This window comes from Macrobrachium nipponense, chromosome 28 (assembly GCF_015104395.2).
Source record: "Macrobrachium nipponense isolate FS-2020 chromosome 28, ASM1510439v2, whole genome shotgun sequence".
NCBI lineage: Eukaryota > Metazoa > Arthropoda > Malacostraca > Decapoda > Palaemonidae > Macrobrachium > Macrobrachium nipponense.
Window position 1 is genome coordinate 67,188,424 of NC_087217.1, and position 20,000 is coordinate 67,208,423.

Here is a 20,000-nt window from a genome sequence, read left to right on the forward strand (position 1 = left end):
ACGCTAATGGCTGGAAAATGCCTCGCGCTATGTCCACACAGCCGCCTGATTCATTTAGCGAAAAAAACTGCGCGCATTCAATTTAATCTCGTCTCAAATTATATAGACGCACCACTTGCGTGCCCGTTCATCTCACGGCCTGACAAGGCAGTTTATGCTTATAATTAAAATTTATTAAAATAATTTTCCCGAGTTTTCTCTCTCTCTCTCTCTCTCTCTCTCTCTCTCTCTGTCTCTCTCTCTCTCTCTCTCATACCGAACACCCTCCTTTTATTCAATACACATTTTCCAAGATAAAGTCACACCTTCATATAAAATAAATCTCACGAAATGTTATTTAACTAAACACATTTATATCAGAAACAAGAAACGCAACAATTAACAAACATTTCATGCATCACATTTTATGAATCTGGGCATAATTTCAAGCTAGATTTAATTGCAAACTGCAAAATGCGTAATGGAATGTTTGGTGCTGTTGCAACTGCCAGCTGCGCAATATTAAAAATATGGAAAAAAATAATGAAATAATTTTCTGGACAGACATTACAGTCAAAGCAAATTCTTCAAAAAAATAGAGTTACATTTACGAAAATATTCAAGATAATCTTTCTCTCTCACCTTTCAACCCGATGATTCTGAACACAGCCGTTGTCAAGTCATTAAAATATGACGCTGTATTTCAATAAAGCTTTGTTAGCTCCCTCGGCAGTCGAGGCATCATCGTGCTTTTAATCAAACGAGGGAATAACAAGCGAGCGGTCGCCACAACATTTGAATATTTTAGTTATGTCGATTCTCGTTAGTTACGAGAGTCTCCCAAAACATAAAAACTACCCAGGCTTCTTACAAACCAACAGTACTGATTTTCATTTTGTCGAGTTACTTAAAGTTCGAATATTCTAAATACTTCATATCACAGGTAAGTTTGTTTCCAATCAGATTCCAAAGACTGTGACGTTTTACTGGTACACAGGTGAGCTACTTCAAATATATAAATGACTTTGGCCTTATGGGTAGTAAATTCATATGTAAGATTCTTTATTAAGATATCATCCAGGAACTAGGACGTATAAGGAGCAGCAGTGGAGACAACAGAGTCTAAAATCAATATTCATGGTTTACAAGGCGGCAGGAAAGTCTCTACTCATGATATGTGAAGCGCCAAGGAATGCTGACTATTGAGTTATCGAGGCGAATGTCCTCCAAGTGGTTCGGTGACGTAAAAGTCAGGGTATTGGCCTTTGAGAGAGCTTCAATTTAATGCCACGATATTTATACATTACGAAAACTTCATTTGGTTGATTTTAAAATATGGTTTGAAATACAAACACACCTTTGCTGCGATAAGGGTGTAAGCATCAATGTATTTCTCTCTCTCTCTCTCTCTCTCTCTCTCTCTCTCTCTCTCTCTCTCTCTTGCTCCGAGAGAGAGCGAGCGAGGCAATCCATTTGGTTTTGCTATATAAAAAGGGTAGAAATACAGGTACGTCATTGCTATGATAAGGGTGTAATCATCAATGTATTTCTCTCTCTCTCTCTCTCTCTCTCTCTCTCTCTCTCTCTCTCTCTCTCTCCCTTTGACTCGAGGCAATCCATTTGGGTTTGTTTTATAGAAAGGGTAGAAATACAGGTACATCGTTGCTGTGATAAGGGTGTAATCATCAATGCATTTCTCTCTCTCTCTCTCTCTCTCTCTCTCTCTCTCTCTCGTTCCCTTAACCTCGAGGCAATTCTCCGAATGACTTTCCCAATATGCCCTTTCACCTTAAACGGTCGAAGAGCGAGACAAAAGACAAAAGTCATAGAGCCAGAATTCATACGCATCCGCACCATTTCTTCTTTCCAGCTCTTTATACTCGCACCTTGCCAACTTGGAAATAAACAGATGAAAGTTTAATGGGATAGCAAGAATATGAAAAAAAAGCAAGAGAGAGCCACATGTTACAGAAGCAAACAAAACTAATTGCAATTGTTATTTTCGAAAGAGGTCCGTCAGATCGATGGAGAATTTCATCGACACTGTATCATTTTAGCAATTCCAGAATAACTGAATGAAGAGCTACAAAGGGGCTATGAAACTCAACACGAGAAATAATTAAAGGCAAGAGCCAGGCATGAAAACACTATCATTATTATTGGGGTAATCGAGACATACCTCGTGAATTTCACTAACAAATGGAAGGAGGAAATGTATTGACAAACGCATCAGGTAGAAAATATCTAATACCTCGAAAGGTGGACATTCAAAAAGGGTTAATTTAGGCCAGTTCTCTCTACAAATCTGTCATGGGTAATGAAATGCAATAAGCGAGAGAGAGAGAGAGAGAGAGAGAGAGAGAGAGAGAGAGAGAGAGAGAGAGAGCTCCAAGACGACTTAACCCTATTAACTAAGTTACTTCAGTAATCTAATACCTGCTTAATTCTAGGTCCATTTCAGTTCTCACTGGAGCTGTGCATTTGATTAGAGAGACACTGAACTAATTGTTGATCACATTTCAGGGAATCGCTTGAGATGTTAGTGAAACTTTTAGGCAAACCTTAGCGGTTTGGTACATGCATGCATAGGTTATAACGAAGTACTAAAAATAACATGATTGAGTAGGTATCCTCTTACAGTAAGAAAAATTAAGACCTAACAACTGTAATTTTACACACACATGTACATACATATTATAAATATAATATATATATATATATATATATATATATATATATACAACCTATAAAAGTGCACTAGTTGACCAACCCGGCGCTGCCCAGAAGAACTGAATGAAAACCGATAAACTCCCTCTATCACACTGAGAGACCTGGGGCAACATGAATGAGCTGTAAGGTCTAAGGAAAGGTCTCTCTCTCTCTCTCTCCCTCTCTCTCTTTCTCCCTTTCCTGTTAAGATAGTTGCTTCAGTTACATTGCCCTGCATTTTTGACATTTTATATTTCACCACCTCTCACCCCCCATTCCTATTAGGGTTGAATTTGGACTTGAATGGCATTGGGAGTGTCTTTATTCATTCCAGTGACCTCAAAAACTATGAATTAGAAACCAATATCCGTCATTTTTTATATTCTATTTTTTACCCCTTCTCACCCCCCCTTCCTATCAGGGCTGAACTTGGACCCAAAGGACATCGGGAGTGTCACTACTTATCTCAGCAACCTCAAAAACTGTGGATTAGACACTAATATCTGTCGTTTTCCGTTATTTTTATATGGGACTCCCTTCCCCCCCATACTCCACATCCCCTGTTGTGGGGAATGGGAATAACACCACGGTATTCTTTCCCAGGTGGTAAGTCATATGTATACCAAGTTTGGTTGAAATTGCTTAATGCATTTTAAAATGTATGTGACACATACACACACACACCTACATATAAACATACATACATCCATTTATATATATATATATATAGATATATATATATATATATATGTGTGTGTGTGTGTGTGTGTGTGTGTGAATATATTTATGTATATATATCTATGTAAGCGTGTATATATATATATAATATATATATATATATATATCTATATATATATATATAATATATATATTAGAGAGAGAGAGAGAGCGTCGAAATTCCACTTACATCCAGTCCAGTTGCCATTTCATCTGTTTATTAAAGAAAACAGACATCTACACGATCAGCAATAATATAATCCGTAAATGGAAGCCAATAATGAAATAAACTGTACACCATAATTTTTGGTTTCTCGCAGAAACCAAATAGAAACAAAGTAACGACAAATACCTTGTAAACAAAACCTCAGCGCCAGAGCCTTGTATCAATCACCCCAAAGAGTGAATAAATCACCGCACTTTAACAAAACACGGTTAAAATGACAAACGAGATTTCGGGCTGTATAGTATATGTGTAGGTTTTAAGGGACTGAGAGAAAGCGAGGCTGTAGCCTATAATAAATCGTAGTACTGAGCAAGAGAGAGAGAGAGAGAGAGAAGAAAATTATGAGATAAAGATTAAGAGGGAGAGAGAGAGAGAAAGAGAGAGAGAGAGAGAGACAGAGAGAGAGAGAGAGAGAAATATAAAAAAGATAACAGAGAGAGAGAGAGAGAGAGAGAGGGAGGGGCAATTACCAGAAAAGATTAGCAGAGAGAAAGAGAGAGAGAGAGAGAGAGGAAGAGATAGAGAATTACCAGAAAAGATTAACAGAGAGGGTGAGGAAGAGAAGAAGAAGATTATGAGATAAAGATTAAGAGAGAGAGAGAGAGAGAGAGAGAGAGAGAGGAGAGAGAGAGAGAGGACACTTCTCAGAAAAGATTAACAGAGAGAGAGAGAGAGAGAGAGAGAGAGAGAGAGAGAGAGAGAGAGAGAGAGAGAGAGAGAGAAGACAATTATCAGAAAAGAAAAGATTCAGCAGAGATGAAGAAAGGTATAGAGAATTATCAGAAAAGAATTAAACAGAGAGATGAGAGGAGAGAGAGAGAATAGAGAGAGAGTAGGAGATCGAGAGAGAGAGAGAGGCAATTATCAGAAAAGGTTAGCAGAGAGAAAGAGAGAGAGGAAGAGATAGAGAATTACCAGAAAAGATTAACAGAGAGAGAGAGGAAGAGAAGAAGATTATGAGATAAAGATTAAGAAAGAGAGAGAGAGAGAGAGGCAATTATTAGAAAAGATTAGCAGAGAGAAAGAGAGACAGAGGAAGAGATAGAGAATTACCAGAAAAGATTAACAGAGAGAGAGAAGAATAGAAGATAGAGAATACCAGAAAAGATTAACAGAGAGAGAGAAGAGAAATAGAAGATTTATGAGAGATAGAGTAGATAGAGAGAGAGAGAGAGAGAGAGAGAGAAGACAATTCTCAGAAAAGATTAATAGAGAGAGAGAGAGAGACGAGGAATGAAGAGGACTGGAGAGACGAGAGAGAGTAGAGAGAGGAGAGGAGAGAGAAGGAACAATCAATTATCAGAAAACAAGATTAGCAGAGAGAAAGAGGATAGAGAATTCTCAGAAAAGATTAACAGAGAGAGAGAGAGAGAGAGAGAGATGAGAGGGAGATGAGGAGATGAGAGAGAGGAGAGAGGAGACAATTATTAGAAAAGATTAAGAAAGAGAGAGAGAGAGAAAGAGAGAGAAGACAATTATCAGAAAAGATTAGCAGAGAGAAAGAGATAGAGAATTCTCAGAAAAGATTAACAGAGAGAGAGAGAGAGAGACCTTACCTTACCTTACAGACCTTACATCTTGTTCGGGTTGCCCCAGGTCCCTCAGTGTGAGGCACCTCTAATGTCTACCAGAGAGTTGCTAGTACATCTTCCGGTATATTTTGCATCTTCCAATCTTGGATGGTCTGGGATGCAGTTTAGATATTTGTCGAGCTTATTCTTAAACACATCTACGCTCACTCCTGATATATTCCTCAGATGAGCTGGCAACGCATTCTGAATAGACGCTGCCATTATCGATGCTGGTGCGTAGTGGATTAATGTCCTGTGTGCTTTCCTTTCCTTATTTTTCCTGTATATTTTTGGGCACTATTAATCTACCTCTGCTTGCTCTTTCTGATATTTTTAGTTCCATGATATTTTCTGCTATTCCTTCTATCTGTTTCCATGCCTGAATTATCATGTAGCGTTTCTCTTCTCCTTTCCAGACTATATAATTTTAAGAATTGTAGTCTTTCCCAGTAGTCTAGGTCCTTAACTTCTTCTATTCTAGCTGTAAAGGACCTTTGTACACTCTCTATTGTGCAATATCCTTTTGATAGTGTGGGTACCATATCATATTGCAATATTCAAGTGGACTACGAACATATGTTTTATAAAGCATAATCATGTGTTCAGCTTTTCTTGTTTTGAAGTGCCGTAACAACATTCCCATTTTTGCTTTACATTTTGCCAACAGAGTTGCTATTTGATCATTGCATAACATGTTCCTATTCATCATCACACCAAGGTCTTTAACTGCTTCCTTATTTGTGATGGTCTCATTATTAGGTCCCTTATATGCATATAGCTTTCTTCTCTGTCTCCATAATTTATTGATTCAAATTTATCAGAGTTAAATACCATCCTATTTACCTCTGCCCAATCATATACTTTGTTAAGGTCTCTTTGTAGAGCGTTCCTATCTTCCATCACAAGTAATTTCTCTACTTATTCTTGTGTCATCTGCGAAACTACTCACTACCGAATCCTTAACATTATTGTCTATGTCTTCAATCATAATAACAAACAGTATTGCAGCTAACACCGTACCTTGCGGCACACCGGATATTACCTTGGCTTCATCCGATTTCTCGTCGTTTGCAATAACTATCTGTTTTCTGTTTGTGTAAATTTTCTTTTAACCATCCTTCCTTACCTTTTTTTTTTTTTTGTTTAGCCACGATATTGTGTTTTCTAATTTTCTTCGCTAATATATTATGGTCTACTTTATCAAAAGCTTTTGCCAAAGTCTACAAATAAACCACATCTGTTTCATTTCCGCTTTTCATATTTTTGAATATGTTTTCACGGTGGACTAACAGTTGGGTTTGTGTACTTTTTCCGGGTACGAAAACCCCAAAACCTGTTGTCCTTTATAAACAATTATTTTTTTATTAAATGTTTCATAATATTTTTCTTCATTACCCTTTCATACACTTTCATTATATGTGATGTTAGACTCACGGCCTATAATTACTTGCCTCTAGTCTTGATCCACTTTTGAAAGTAGGGGTAATATACGCTAATTTGTGCTCATCATATATCTTGCCTGTATCTACACTTTGTCTTAATAATATTGCAAGTGGCTTTGCGATAGAATGAACTACTTTCTTTAACAAAATAGCAGGAATTCCATCAGGCCCTGCAGCAGCTCCATTTTTAATAATTTCATTAATAGCCTGCACAATATCAGCTTCATTAATATCTATGTCAGCTAAATATTCACTATTTTCATCCCTTACTTCTATATCATTATCTTCATTATCTATTCTAGGGGTGAATTCTCTCTATATCGTTCTGCCAGTATGTTGCAAATTTCCTTTTTTTCATTCGTTAATCTCCCTTCAATTCTCAGAGGGTCTATTTCTATTCTTCTTTTATTCATCTTCTTCGCATATGAGTATAATAGTGGGGTTTTGCTGATATTTAATAGGGTTTTTTCTTCCAAGTCCCGTTTTTCATTTTCTTTTGATTGTATAATCTTTTTTTCTGCATTTTCTATCTTACTTTTTAGTTCTATAACTTTCCATGCATTTTTTTCTTTTGCAAGACCTTTTTTCCACTTTCTGATTTTCTGGAACAAGATTCTTCTGTCTCTTGGTATGCATGAATGATGTTTACTTTTCTTCTTCGGTATATATTTTTCCACTATTATCTCCAATATTTTATATAATATCTCCGTATTTACCCTTATGTCATCACTTACGAAAAGTTATCCCAATCTTTGTTTAATTCTTCATTAATTTCTGACCATTTTATATTTTTACTGTAGAAGTTGTATTTTCCATATCCTTCCCACTTTTTCATTTCTTGCTTATCTCTATTTTCACTTGCTTTGGAATGAACTGTTAATTCTATGACATTATGGTCTGAAATACTCGCATTATAAACTATTATTTCTTTAACATAATTCATCTCGTTCACAAATACTAGGTCTAAAGTATTTTCCTTTCTTGTTGGCAGGTGATTTATTTGTTGAATGTTGTATTCTAGTAGCATATCTAATAGCTTTTCAAATTGCCTCTTATCTTCTGCACTACTATTACTCTCTTTTTTATATGTATAAGTACAACCACAATCTCCTATTCGTTCTTTCCATTCTACGAAAGGAAAGTTGAAGTCACCAGATAGGAGAATAGTCCAGTCCTTGTGATTTCTACATATATCATCCAATTTTTCAATTATTAAGTCAAACTCTTTAGTATTAGGAGGTCTATATATTACTATGTTCATCAATTTTTCAGATTCAAATTCTACGCTATTAGTTCACATTCTGAGTTACTATATTTCTCATATATTTTTCCTTGTTTTTGTCTTTCCCATATATTGCGGTTCCCCTTGATTCCTATTTTTTCTATCTGATCTATAAGTTTGGAACCCTTTTATTTGATCATCATTCCAGTCTCTTGGGAATACCAGGTTTCACTTATATTCATTATATCTATTTTCTTTTTCATTTTGGGTTAGTTCTTCTAAGTACTCTATTTTTCTTTTTGAGTTACTCGTAACTAAACCCTGCGCATTCATCACTATGATGGTTTGCGTGTTTTCTCCTTCATTTAATACTGATAGTAATAAGGATTTTCCCTATGTCTCTTTCCTGTTCTGGTATGTTGTTCTTTTTTTCATTTCCAGAAATTCTGACATTAAAAAATCCAACTTTTTTCTTCCAAGTCCCGTTTTTCATTTTTCTTTTGATTGTATAATCTTTTTTCTGCATTTCTATCTTACTTTTTAGTTCTATACTTTCCATGCATTTTTTTCTTTTGCAAGACCTTTTTTCCACTTTCTGATTTTCTGGAACAAGATTCTTCTGTCTCTTGGTATGCATGAATGATGTTTACTTTTCTTCTTCGGTATATATTTTTCCACTATTATCTCCAATATTTTATATAATATCTCCGTATTTACCCTTATGTCATCACTTACGAAAATGTTATCCCAATCTTTGTTTAATTCTTCATTAATTTCTGACCCATTTTATATTTTTACTGTAGAAGTATTGTTTTCCATATCCTTCCCACTTTTTCATTTCTTGCTTATCTCTATTTTCACTTGCTTTGGAATGAACTGTTAATTCTGATGACATTATGGTCTGAAATACTCGCATTATAAACTATTATTTCTTTAACATAATTCATCTCGTTCACAAATACTAGGTCTAAAGTATTTTCCTTTCTTGTTGGCAGGTGATTTATTTGTTGAATGTTGTATTCTAGTAGCATATCTAATAGCTTTTCAAATTGCCTCTTATCTTCTGCACTACTATTACTCTCTTTTTTATATGTATAAGTACAACCACAATCTCCTATTCGTTCTTTCCATTCTACGAAAGGAAAGTTGAAGTCACCAGATAGGTAGAATAGTCCAGTCCTTGTGATTTCTACATATATCATCCAATTTTTTCAATTATTAAGTCAAACTCTTTAGTATTAGGAGGTCTATATATTACTATGTTCATCAATTTTTCAGATTCAAATTCTACCGCTATTAGTTCACATTCTGAGTTACTATATTTCTCATATATTTTTCCCTTGTTTTTTGTCTTTCCCATATATTGCGGTTCCCCCTTGATTCCTATTTTTTTCTATCTGATCTATAAGTTTGGAACCCTTTTATTTGATCATCATTCCCAGTCTCTTGGGAATACCAGGTTTCACTTATATTCATTATATCTATTTTCTTTTCATTTTGGGTTAGTTCTTCTAAGTACTCTATTTTTCTTTTTTGAGTTACTCGTAACTAAACCCTGCGCATTCATCACTATGATGGTTTGCGTGTTTTCTCCTTCATTTAATACTGATAGTAAATAAGGATTTTTCCCAATGTCCTCTTTCCTGTTCTTAGTATGTTGTTCTTTTTTTCATTTCCAAATTCTGACATTAAAAAATCCAACTTTTTTCTTCCAAGTCCCGTTTTTCATTTTCTTTTGATTGTATAATCTTTTTTCTGCATTTTCTATCTTACTTTTTAGTTCTATAACTTTCCATGCATTTTTTTCTTTTGCAAGACCTTTTTTCCACTTTCTGATTTTCTGGAACAAGATTCTTCTGTCTCTTGGTATGCATGAATGATGTTTACTTTTCTTCTTCGGTATATATTTTTCCACTATTATCTCCAATATTTTATATAATATCTCCGTATTTACCCTTATGTCATCACTTACGAAAATGTTATCCCAATCTTTGTTTAATTCTTCATTAATTTCTGACCATTTTATATTTTACTGTAGAAGTTGTATTTTCCATATCCTTCCCACTTTTTCATTTCTTGCTTATCTCTATTTTCACTTGCTTTGGAATGAACTGTTAATTCTATGACATTATGGTCTGAAATACTCGCATTATAAACTATTATTTCTTTAACATAATTCATCTCGTTCACAAATACTAGGTCTAAAGTATTTTCCTTTCTTGTTGGCAGGTGATTTATTTGTTGAATGTTGTATTCTAGTAGCATATCTAATAGCTTTTCAAATTGCCTCTTATCTTCTGCACTACTATTACTCTCTTTTTTATATGTATAAGTACAACCACAATCTCCTATTCGTTCTTTCCATTCTACGAAGGAAAGTTGAAGTCACCAGATAGGAGAATAGTCCAGTCCTTGTGATTTCTACATATATCATCCAATTTTTCAATTATTAAGTCAAACTCTTTAGTATTAGGAGGTCTATATATTACTATGTTCATCAATTTTTCAGATTCAAATTCTACCGCTATTAGTTCACATTCTGAGTTACTATATTTCTCATATATTTTTCCTTGTTTTTTGTCTTTCCCATATATTGCGGTTCCCCCTTGATTCCTATTTTTTCTATCTGATCTATAAGTTTGGAACCCTTTTATTTGATCATCATTCCCAGTCTCTTGGGAATACCAGTTTCACTTATATTCATTATATCTATTTTCTTTTCATTTTGGGTTAGTTCTTCTAAGTACTCTATTTTTCTTTTTGAGTTACTCGTAACTAAACCCTGCGCATTCATCACTATGATGGTTTGCGTGTTTTCTCCTTCATTTAATACTGATAGTAATAAGGATTTTCCCATGTCTCTTTCCTGTTCTGGTATGTTGTTCTTTTTTTCATTTCCAGAAATTCTGACATTAAAAAATCCAACTTTTTTCTTCCAAGTCCCGTTTTTCATTTTCTTTTGATTGTATAATCTTTTTTTCTGCATTTTCTATCTTACTTTTTAGTTCTATAACTTTCCATGCATTTTTTTCTTTTGCAAGACCTTTTTTCCACTTTCTGATTTTCTGGAACAAGATTCTTCTGTCTCTTGGTATGCATGAATGATGTTTACTTTTCTTCTTCGGTATATATTTTTCCACTATTATCTCCAATATTTTATATAATATCTCCGTATTTACCCTTATGTCATCACTTACGAAAATGTTATCCCAATCTTTGTTTAATTCTTCATTAATTTCTGACCATTTTATATTTTTACTGTAGAAGTTGTATTTTCCATATCCTTCCCACTTTTTCATTTCTTGCTTATCTCTATTTTCACTTGCTTTGGAATGAACTGTTAATTCTATGACATTATGGTCTGAAATACTCGCATTATAAACTATTATTTCTTTAACATAATTCATCTCGTTCACAAATACTAGGTCTAAAGTATTTTCCTTTCTTGTTGGCAGGTGATTTATTTGTTGATGTTGTATTCTAGTAGCATATCTAATAGCTTTTCAAATTGCCTCTTATCTTCTGCACTACTATTACTCTCTTTTTTATATGTATAAGTACAACCACAATCTCCTATTCGTTCTTTCCATTCTACGAAAGGAAAGTTGAAGTCACCAGATAGGAGAATAGTCCAGTCCTTGTGATTTCTACATATATCATCCAATTTTTCAATTATTAAGTCAAACTCTTTAGTATTAGGAGGTCTATATATTACTATGTTCATCAATTTTTCAGATTCAAATTCTACCGCTATTAGTTCACATTCTGAGTTACTATATTTCTCATATATTTTTCCTTGTTTTTTGTCTTTCCCATATATTGCGGTTCCCCCTTGATTCCTATTTTTTTCTATCTGATCTATAAGTTTGGAACCCTTTTATTTGATCATCAGGTTTCCCAGTCTCTTGGGAATACCAGGTTTCACTTATATTCATTATATATTTTCTTTTCATTTTGGGTTAGTTTCTTCTAAGTACTCTATTTTTCTTTTTGAGTTACTCGTAACTAAACCCTGCGCATTCATCACTATGATGGTTTGCGTGTTTTCTCCTTCATTTAATACTGATAGTAATAAGGATTTTTCCCATGTCTCTTTTCCTGTTCTGGTATGTTGTTCTTTTTTTCATTTCCAGAAATTCTGACATTAAAAAATCCAACTTTTCCATAATATTTGATCTTCCTTCATCATAATTATTCATTTTGTGTCTGAATCTGCAACAATTTTCTCCGTTTCTGCAATATCCTCTTGCATAATAAATACAGTTATTATCTCTTGAGTAGAATTTCGGAGCTGATGCTTTGAAATTCTTTGCTGACACCTCTGCATATCTCATTGGTGGTTTGCTTTTCTCTTTTACCTGATATTCTTGATTTCTCTCTTTATTTGTTTCTTTCTTATTTTGGATTTTATTACTTGGTTGGTTATTTATTTGATTATGATTCATGGCTACAGGGTGCATATATTTGCATTTTTTGTCGAACTTACATCCTTTTCCTTCTTTTAGGTTTTTTACATATTTTTGGATGCAGATCTCTGCAATCATCCCCATATCCATCTAAGTATGCACATTTACCATATATTTCATAGTTTGACATATCTTAGGATGTTTGTAGTAACATCTTTCTCCAAATCTGCAATTCCCTCTTTTCAAAAGGTTGCAGATTTGTCTTTCTTGTCTATTTTTTCTCTCTTTCCCGTCATTGTATAGATCTGGGTAGAGCCTCTTCGGGATTTGCTTTTCTGTTGTCATATCGTAATTTATTTCTTCGTAGGTATGCTGCTTTATTGCCTCATATGTAGTATCAATGAGTATCTCTGCATCCATACTTTTATCTTGTTCTTTTGTTGCCTTATTTTTTTCTGTCATTTCATTTTTGTTTACTTCTCTTCCGTTTTCCTCTTCTTCTTTTTCTTCTTCTTCTTCCTTCTTTCCTCTTCTTCTTCATCCTCAACTATTTGTACATTCAATCTTGATTTAATAACATTGTCTATCCATGATAGACATGTTGAACAAAAAATTCTTGTATCTTTTCTCAAATCTTGTATTACCTCAGCACACGTGGATGGGTCGGAATGTTGCATGCAGCACATTTTCTGATTAGGTTTTGTGGATTGACTATGCTATACCAAACCTTACACAGTTTGCATGCTTTTGGCATTCTTTTTCCTAATGCATCAATTAGTATATTCACAAGATTCACCTTATTCATTTTCTTTGTCGGAATATGTTGGTTTATGTATATTTTCTTTATGAGTCTCTTGACCACTTGGATTTTATTTGGAACTTCTTCAATTATTTTCAAGATGTTTTCATTAGATTTGTTCCAGTTTGAAGGATTATATCCTTCTAATATATCTATGAATGCTTTTGTATCTTTTTGGTTAGGACTGTTGCTGATTTCATAGATGAGAAATGCCAGTTCCCTTCCTGCTACCTCATCGTATTGCGAATCTGCTAGACACGCCAAATTACGCCACCTTTTCCCGCAGTTGGAACTTACTGCCATCTGTTCTGATTTATAGTATTAATTACACTTGATAAACTAACTTAGAAGACGCTTTATCCTACTATTTTCACACTAATCTTATCACCGATAGTTCACGAACACTTCTAGATATTTCTCAAATTCTAGTCGTATGTTAAACTTGTGATATCTGTTGATTATTGTGACTTCACGCGGGTACGTCTCACCAAGCAAGATGGCTACTACAGAGAGAGGAGAGAGAGAGAGAGAGAGAGGGTGGGGGGGGGGGGGGTGGGGGGGGGGGGGGGGGGGGGGGGGGGGGGTGTCTGTGATGGAGATGAATACATGTAATTCTGTTAAGGATGCTATTCAACTGAACATCCTGCCAACAAGTGTACAGGATTTCCCAGGAGGAATCTCTCACAGGACGCTGTTTCAACGAGATACGAGGGCAAACCCCTACGGATTCAAACCGATTTTAATTTGTCACTGGTGTGTTTATCCAAGTAAATTTCACATTTATCATTCTCCATAACTGCATAAGTGCCACCATTCTAGTGGAATCAGCTAAAGAGGACCATTAAAATGCCAACCAATCTTAAAGCTAAAGTTCATTCAAAACAAAAAAGGAAAACAGAGAGAGAGAGAGAGAGAGAGAGAGAGAGAGAGAGAGAGAGAGAGAGAAGATAATGATCAGATAAAGATCAAAAGAGAGAGAAAAAAGAAAATTATCAGACAAAGATTGAGAGAAAGAGAGACAATTATCAGTAAATGTTAGCAGAGAGAGAGAGAGAGAGAGAGAGAGAGAGAGAGAGAAGAAGAAGAAGAAGAAGAAGAAGAAGAAGAAGAAGAAGAAGAAAATGATTAACATATGATAAGATTTGGATTTTCTAATAAGTAAAATAGAAATGTACTGACAAAATAGGAAGTCGCTGAACTTTTTTTTTTTTTTCTTTTTTTTTTTTCTGACGACGTAATTAATACGAACAAAGATTCCTTAAAAAACGGTACTAATTTCGACGTGAACAAGAATGGCATTAATTTCTCTTTGAACTACAATGAGGGCGGAGAGCGAAAAAGTGAGAGAATATTTCGCAAAAATGGCACTAATTAAATCTATATGCAAAGTCGCCACGAAGGTGAAAGCGAAGAAATAAAATCAGGTGTCGGATTATCCCTCCTGAAATAGATTCAAATATACCTAAAAACATTGCTATTCACATTACGGAAAGTTAAAGGACTGTTTAATAATGGGTATTCATCATTAACGAAAAGAAATTTATTCGTTTTGATAGGCGGGGGAGTCAAATAACTGCCTAAATAAGGGGTTTTATTCTTTAAGGATAACGAATTGCACCTCTAAAGACGGGCATTCATCACCAGAAGGGAATATTCGCTATGACTGATAACAAAATGACTTTCTAGAATAGGCCATTCATCACTCCAGATGGTCAAATGATTTCTCCGAACTGCGCATAGATCATCACGAATGGTAAATGGGCTATAAAATGGTCATTTATCTCAAGTATGTCAAGTGACTGGGAAATATGACTATTCCGTTCAAACACTGTCTTGAAGCCTTCACATGTGTCCAACCCCCAATATTCTTCATATACCGACTACCTATCTTCTGACTCTACAGTAAAAACATGAAATTCACTATGATCTTTTACAGGAATTTCAAAAGTAGTTATTCAGTTAAATAAATACGTCTCACAGAAAAGCATTTCATCTACAGTTGTATTCGAAAGATTATCCAAATGATGTTTTTGAAGGGCGGATGGGTATTACAAAATTGGCATTCATTTTACTATCGAAATAACGGCACTTTATGATGTGATTAAATAGTTTGTTATAACGTGAATTATTTTTTGAAAGAGACTGATCTCATTTATCTCATTATGCTTGAATTATTGCTAAGCTTCCATTCATTTACTAATGCGGCTTAGAATATCAATAGACAAGAAGATTTTGAGATTAATTCACACCTTTTTCACGAGTTTCTTAGCTGCCGTTGTGAAACGAAGAAGATAATGAGAAAATCTAATGAGTAAACAGTGAATGGCCTATATCCTGAGGAAGCTATCGCCTTTTACCCGAAATATTCTCCCGGCGCCTGCCAGCAGCAGGGCCTCTAATAACCTTTTCTGCTTCTATCAACAGCAAAGAACAAATTTCAGGGAAAATCTTAGTCCTGGGGAGAAATCCCGAGGCGCTCCTTGAGAGACCCTCTCGGGTAAAAAGAATGACAGGGTGCAGGGAAAAAATTGGCGTGCGGGGGAGAAATTCCTCTCAGGGAGAGAAAACCGTCAGGGAAAAATTTCCTTTTGGGGTAAAACTTCCGGGGTAGAATTCTTGTGCAGGTACGCAGTGTCTAAACTGGGGAACAATGACGGTACGAAAATTTTTTTTTTTTAAACTAAAATAATTATAAGCTACTCAAATTAATTGCACACGAATAAACTTGTTTCAAATATGCCAAAAATGACAGTGACCATACGAATACATGAAATGTTATCAGCCAGTCTTTGATACATAAGTATAGAGTAAACAATAACGTGAGTATATACACATAAACAAATACGCCACATACACTCACAGACAAAAACTACAAGTATAAGTATACACTACAGCAATGTGGAACAAAAAATATAAAATTTAGCCTTGAATTATTTTCTGGAACTAAAGGCATAAAAAGCATTATATAGCTCTTTCTTATTTTGTAAAACAGGTAGAAAAAGTTCAGTTCTAAATTACGTTTGGATCAGGTAACAGAAAAATATAATTTAGCCCAAAATTACTCTCTGGAACAGAAAGTAAAACAATGTGAGATCTATATCGCTTTCTAAGCTCTAATTCAACTTTCCGGAACAGGGAGTAAAATACAACTTAGCTCAAAATTACTTTGGGAAACATGAACTGAAGCTAAAACTAGGCCCTATCTATATTTTTTTTCTACATCTCCTTTTCAACTCACCATCAAGCAAGTCCCGGATCTTGTCCATGTAGATCTCGAAGTAGGAAATCTTGATATGGAACTCGAGAGCCTCCTCCATGTTGTAGATGTGGTTGAAGATATCGTTCACGATCCGGGGAATGATACCTGAGGGGGAGAGAACGAACTGTTTTGAAAATACTGAACGAATATGACAAAAAAAAAGGAATGAAATTTAAGAAGCGGTCCTCACATCACACCTGGTATTTCGTATCGTCTGTTTTATTCGCTTACTCATGAAATATTATTATGTTCTTATGTATTCAGCTTTGAGTACAGATAATGTGAAGTGACCTTGTATCTATAATTTGTTCACTAGTGTCCCTTTATCTTTGTCATCTGAAATATATATCTCACCTTTGCTTCTAAATTATTCAAAATACATTTCCATTTTAAGCTTTCTATATAAAAGAACCCCGTGTGGTACTTCAAGTTTGTACACATGATTGAAGAATCAACTTACATTCTTCAGCGGACCGATTGAATATACAATGAATGTTCTTACTTAAAGAAAAAAACATTTCCCATGCACGTAAATCTATTGCTATAACAGAAAATGGGCAAAAATGATTCTGAAAAAAGTCTTGCGTATGGATTTCTACCAGATAATTTTATTCATAAAGTTTCTTTTATATTTCACGAGCGACAGTTATTGAAATTCTTATCTTTTCTACCTACGTGTCCCATCTTCCTTCCATTCATAAAACTCCCATTATTTTCCTTTTAATTCAATCTTGTTACAATTTTACTGCGATTATTTAGCAGTAAATCCTTGGGGGGAGATTTTCAATACAGAATTGTATTCCGTAGACTTTCTCAACTCTGTATAATAATAAAAATAATAATAATAATAATAATAATAATAATAATAATAATAATAATAATAATAATAATAATAATAATAATAATAATAATAATAATAAACATGGAATGCGGGGGCTCCTGCATTACACTGAAAGCAATAAAAGACGCAGTGTAATAAAATCAGATTGCAACTAGAATATTATTCATGGCATCACCAAAAACATTATTGACCCGTTGCAATATAAATAGTATTTCAAGCATTCTGAGAGAGATTCAGTAAATCAGAAGAATCGGCGTCTCAAGGACTGCATAATTCATTTAGGTACATCAAAACGATATAAGAAAAAGTACTAAAAGTCAAATCGAAACAAAATAAAATCATAAGTACGAGGAGAAACACAGCCATGCAGCATCACCAAAGCTACAATGGGGTGTTTGAACAGCGCATTGGTAATTTCCAAGAACAATAGAGAGAGAGAGAGAGAGAGAGAGAGAGAGAGAGAGAGAGAGAGAGACTTGCTAACACTCGATAACAAAATGTTGTAAGTTATTGTTAAATCTCTTCAAAATCCTCAGGGAAGTATCAATAAATCCCGCGCAGCGATAAATCCAACTCTTTATTTAGAGTTTGCTCATTTCAGAGGTAAAATTAGGCAAACTAATTCAGGTTCGATGGCGACACTAAGATTTTTGGCAACGGGGAATGACCAAACTCCAGTTATTTCCCAAACAATACCCACCGGAATTGAACGAGGAAGTGCGTCGTGGAATTGAAACACTAAAAATGAGTTAGATATTGAGTCATGAATGCCCTGAACTACACGAGAATTTGTTCACCTCACCAGGGAACGCAAAGTTAATAGTGAATATTAGTTAACTAAATAAGACGAAAAGAGCAGGCTATAGAAATGTTTTAAATAAAAATATAAAACTCCCAATTACTATTTAGATGCTGAGCACTGCATGAATCTCTGAACTGTACAGATAAATTGAAATATTTACGTGAGAAAAGCCCAATTTCGAATTATACGAGAAAGCCTTGATTTGAAGGAAAACAAAAATGATTGACAGCTTGTAGTATGTAAAACAATAAACTTATTAACGAACAGTTTGTAATACTTTCGGTTAACAGTATTACGATTACGGTTATCAATTTATTCATTTTGCCACACTGATGGACAAGCATGATTGGCGGAATATCCAAGAGGCTCTTTTGCATTACGTGGAATTGGAAGCAACAGCAAGAAATAAAAAACACGACGTGATTAGATTTCCAGAAACATCTTCCTCCTCACATTTCACTTGAATTGACAAACGAACCCCGAAATAAAAATTCATCAGAGCTTGAAGGTCAGAACGCACCTGATCCAACTGCAATTGTGATTTGCAAATGATTGCCTGAGGGAGAAGCAGGAAATGTTTCTTTTCGTTATCTGAGTGATAACAATCTTTGACTTCAGAAATGTCAAGTTTTACTTCTCAACGATTATAATCTCGAATATAATCTTATAAAGGATCTTAAAAAACGGATAATGAAGATGGATGAGAGCATTTACCAGAAATGCTAACATTAACTGTTGGAAACAGAAATCAGAGAACATCAGGATGAAGAACATGGCCAGAAATACTGGTTAGATGAAAGATAAAGTGCCAGGCTTCTCGTTTTCTATGCTTCATTGGTTTTTGAAAGCCGATCACAACTTAAATAAAGACGTGCTAACGAAGATACAATTAAGCTAAAATTCTTCAGAAATTGCCGTCACTGTTCTCAGTATGCTTGGATGAACTTTGACAGACAAAACCTGTGACGTTAAGGTACTGTCGAACTATTAAAGAGGAAGAACTGATCTGGTTAAACTAACAAATGCTAACGATAACGACGAGTTGAGATCCACCAGCTTTTGTGTTAACAAAACCAGGGAAGATGAGAAAAAAAAAAAGGTGAAAAATATTCTTTAAATTCCCGAATTCCTTGAATGTCTGCCAAAGCCATGAGGGGCCTCAGTTCCTAAGAATGGCTCCGAAGGATGGGTAAAGGTCCTCACTGACTAATCCTTGAGGAAGGAGGAGATATCGCAACTGACTTCCTCCTCCTCAAATCCTTCATTCCTAACCATCCTCGTCCTCGGTAACCTATCCCTCCGGACGGGCTTCTTGAGAGAAGATGAGATACTTATTTTTCACTCATCTGCAAGTGAGCTCGGGGCAAAGAGAGTTCATGCACCGTGAACTTCAAGGGAGTGGTGGTTGGAAAATTGATAATTTAAACTCCGTTTTCGTTGCGACCATTTTTAAGGTCACTCGTTAGAAGTAGATCTTACTTGATCTTAGGGAAATTTTTTTTTAAGATCGTTACTTGATCTTGGGAAAACATTATTCTAGATTTTTGTCTGATCTTGGGAAAAATTGGTTTGAGATCTTTACATGATTTTGGGAAAAAATTATTCTAGATCTTTGCTTGATCTTGGGAAAAATTGGTTTTAGATCTTTACTTGATCTTGGGAAAAATATTTTTAGATCTATAATTGATTTTGTGAAAAAAAAAATTATTCAAGATCTTTGCTTGATCTTGGGAAAAATTGGTTTGAGATCTTTACTTGATCTTTGGAAAAAATAATTCAAGATCTTTACTTGATCTTGGGAAAAAAATATTCTAGATCTTTGCTTGATCTTGGAAAAAATTGGTTTGAGATCTTTACTTGATTTTGGGAAAAAATTATTCTAGATCTTTGCTTGATCTTGGGAAATATTGGTTTGAGATCTTTACTTGATCTTGGGAAAAAAATTATTCTAGATCTTTGCTTGATCTTGGGAAAAATAGGTTTAAGATCTTTACTTGATTTTGGGAAAAAATTATTCTAGATCCTTG

At 34.7% G+C, this 20,000-nt stretch overlaps 1 protein-coding gene across 4 annotated transcripts in view; it reads right to left on the bottom strand.

The window, feature by feature from the left end:
• Positions 1–20,000, bottom strand: part of LOC135201852 (kinesin heavy chain-like) — a 481,090-nt gene that overhangs the window by 65,221 nt on the left and 395,869 nt on the right. For all 4 annotated transcript variants that reach the window (XM_064231140.1, XM_064231141.1, XM_064231142.1 and 1 more), the window contains exon 4: positions 16,310–16,435. In XM_064231140.1, coding sequence (XP_064087210.1) covers positions 16,310–16,435 — 126 coding nt within the window. The remainder of the gene's footprint in view (positions 1–16,309; positions 16,436–20,000) is intronic.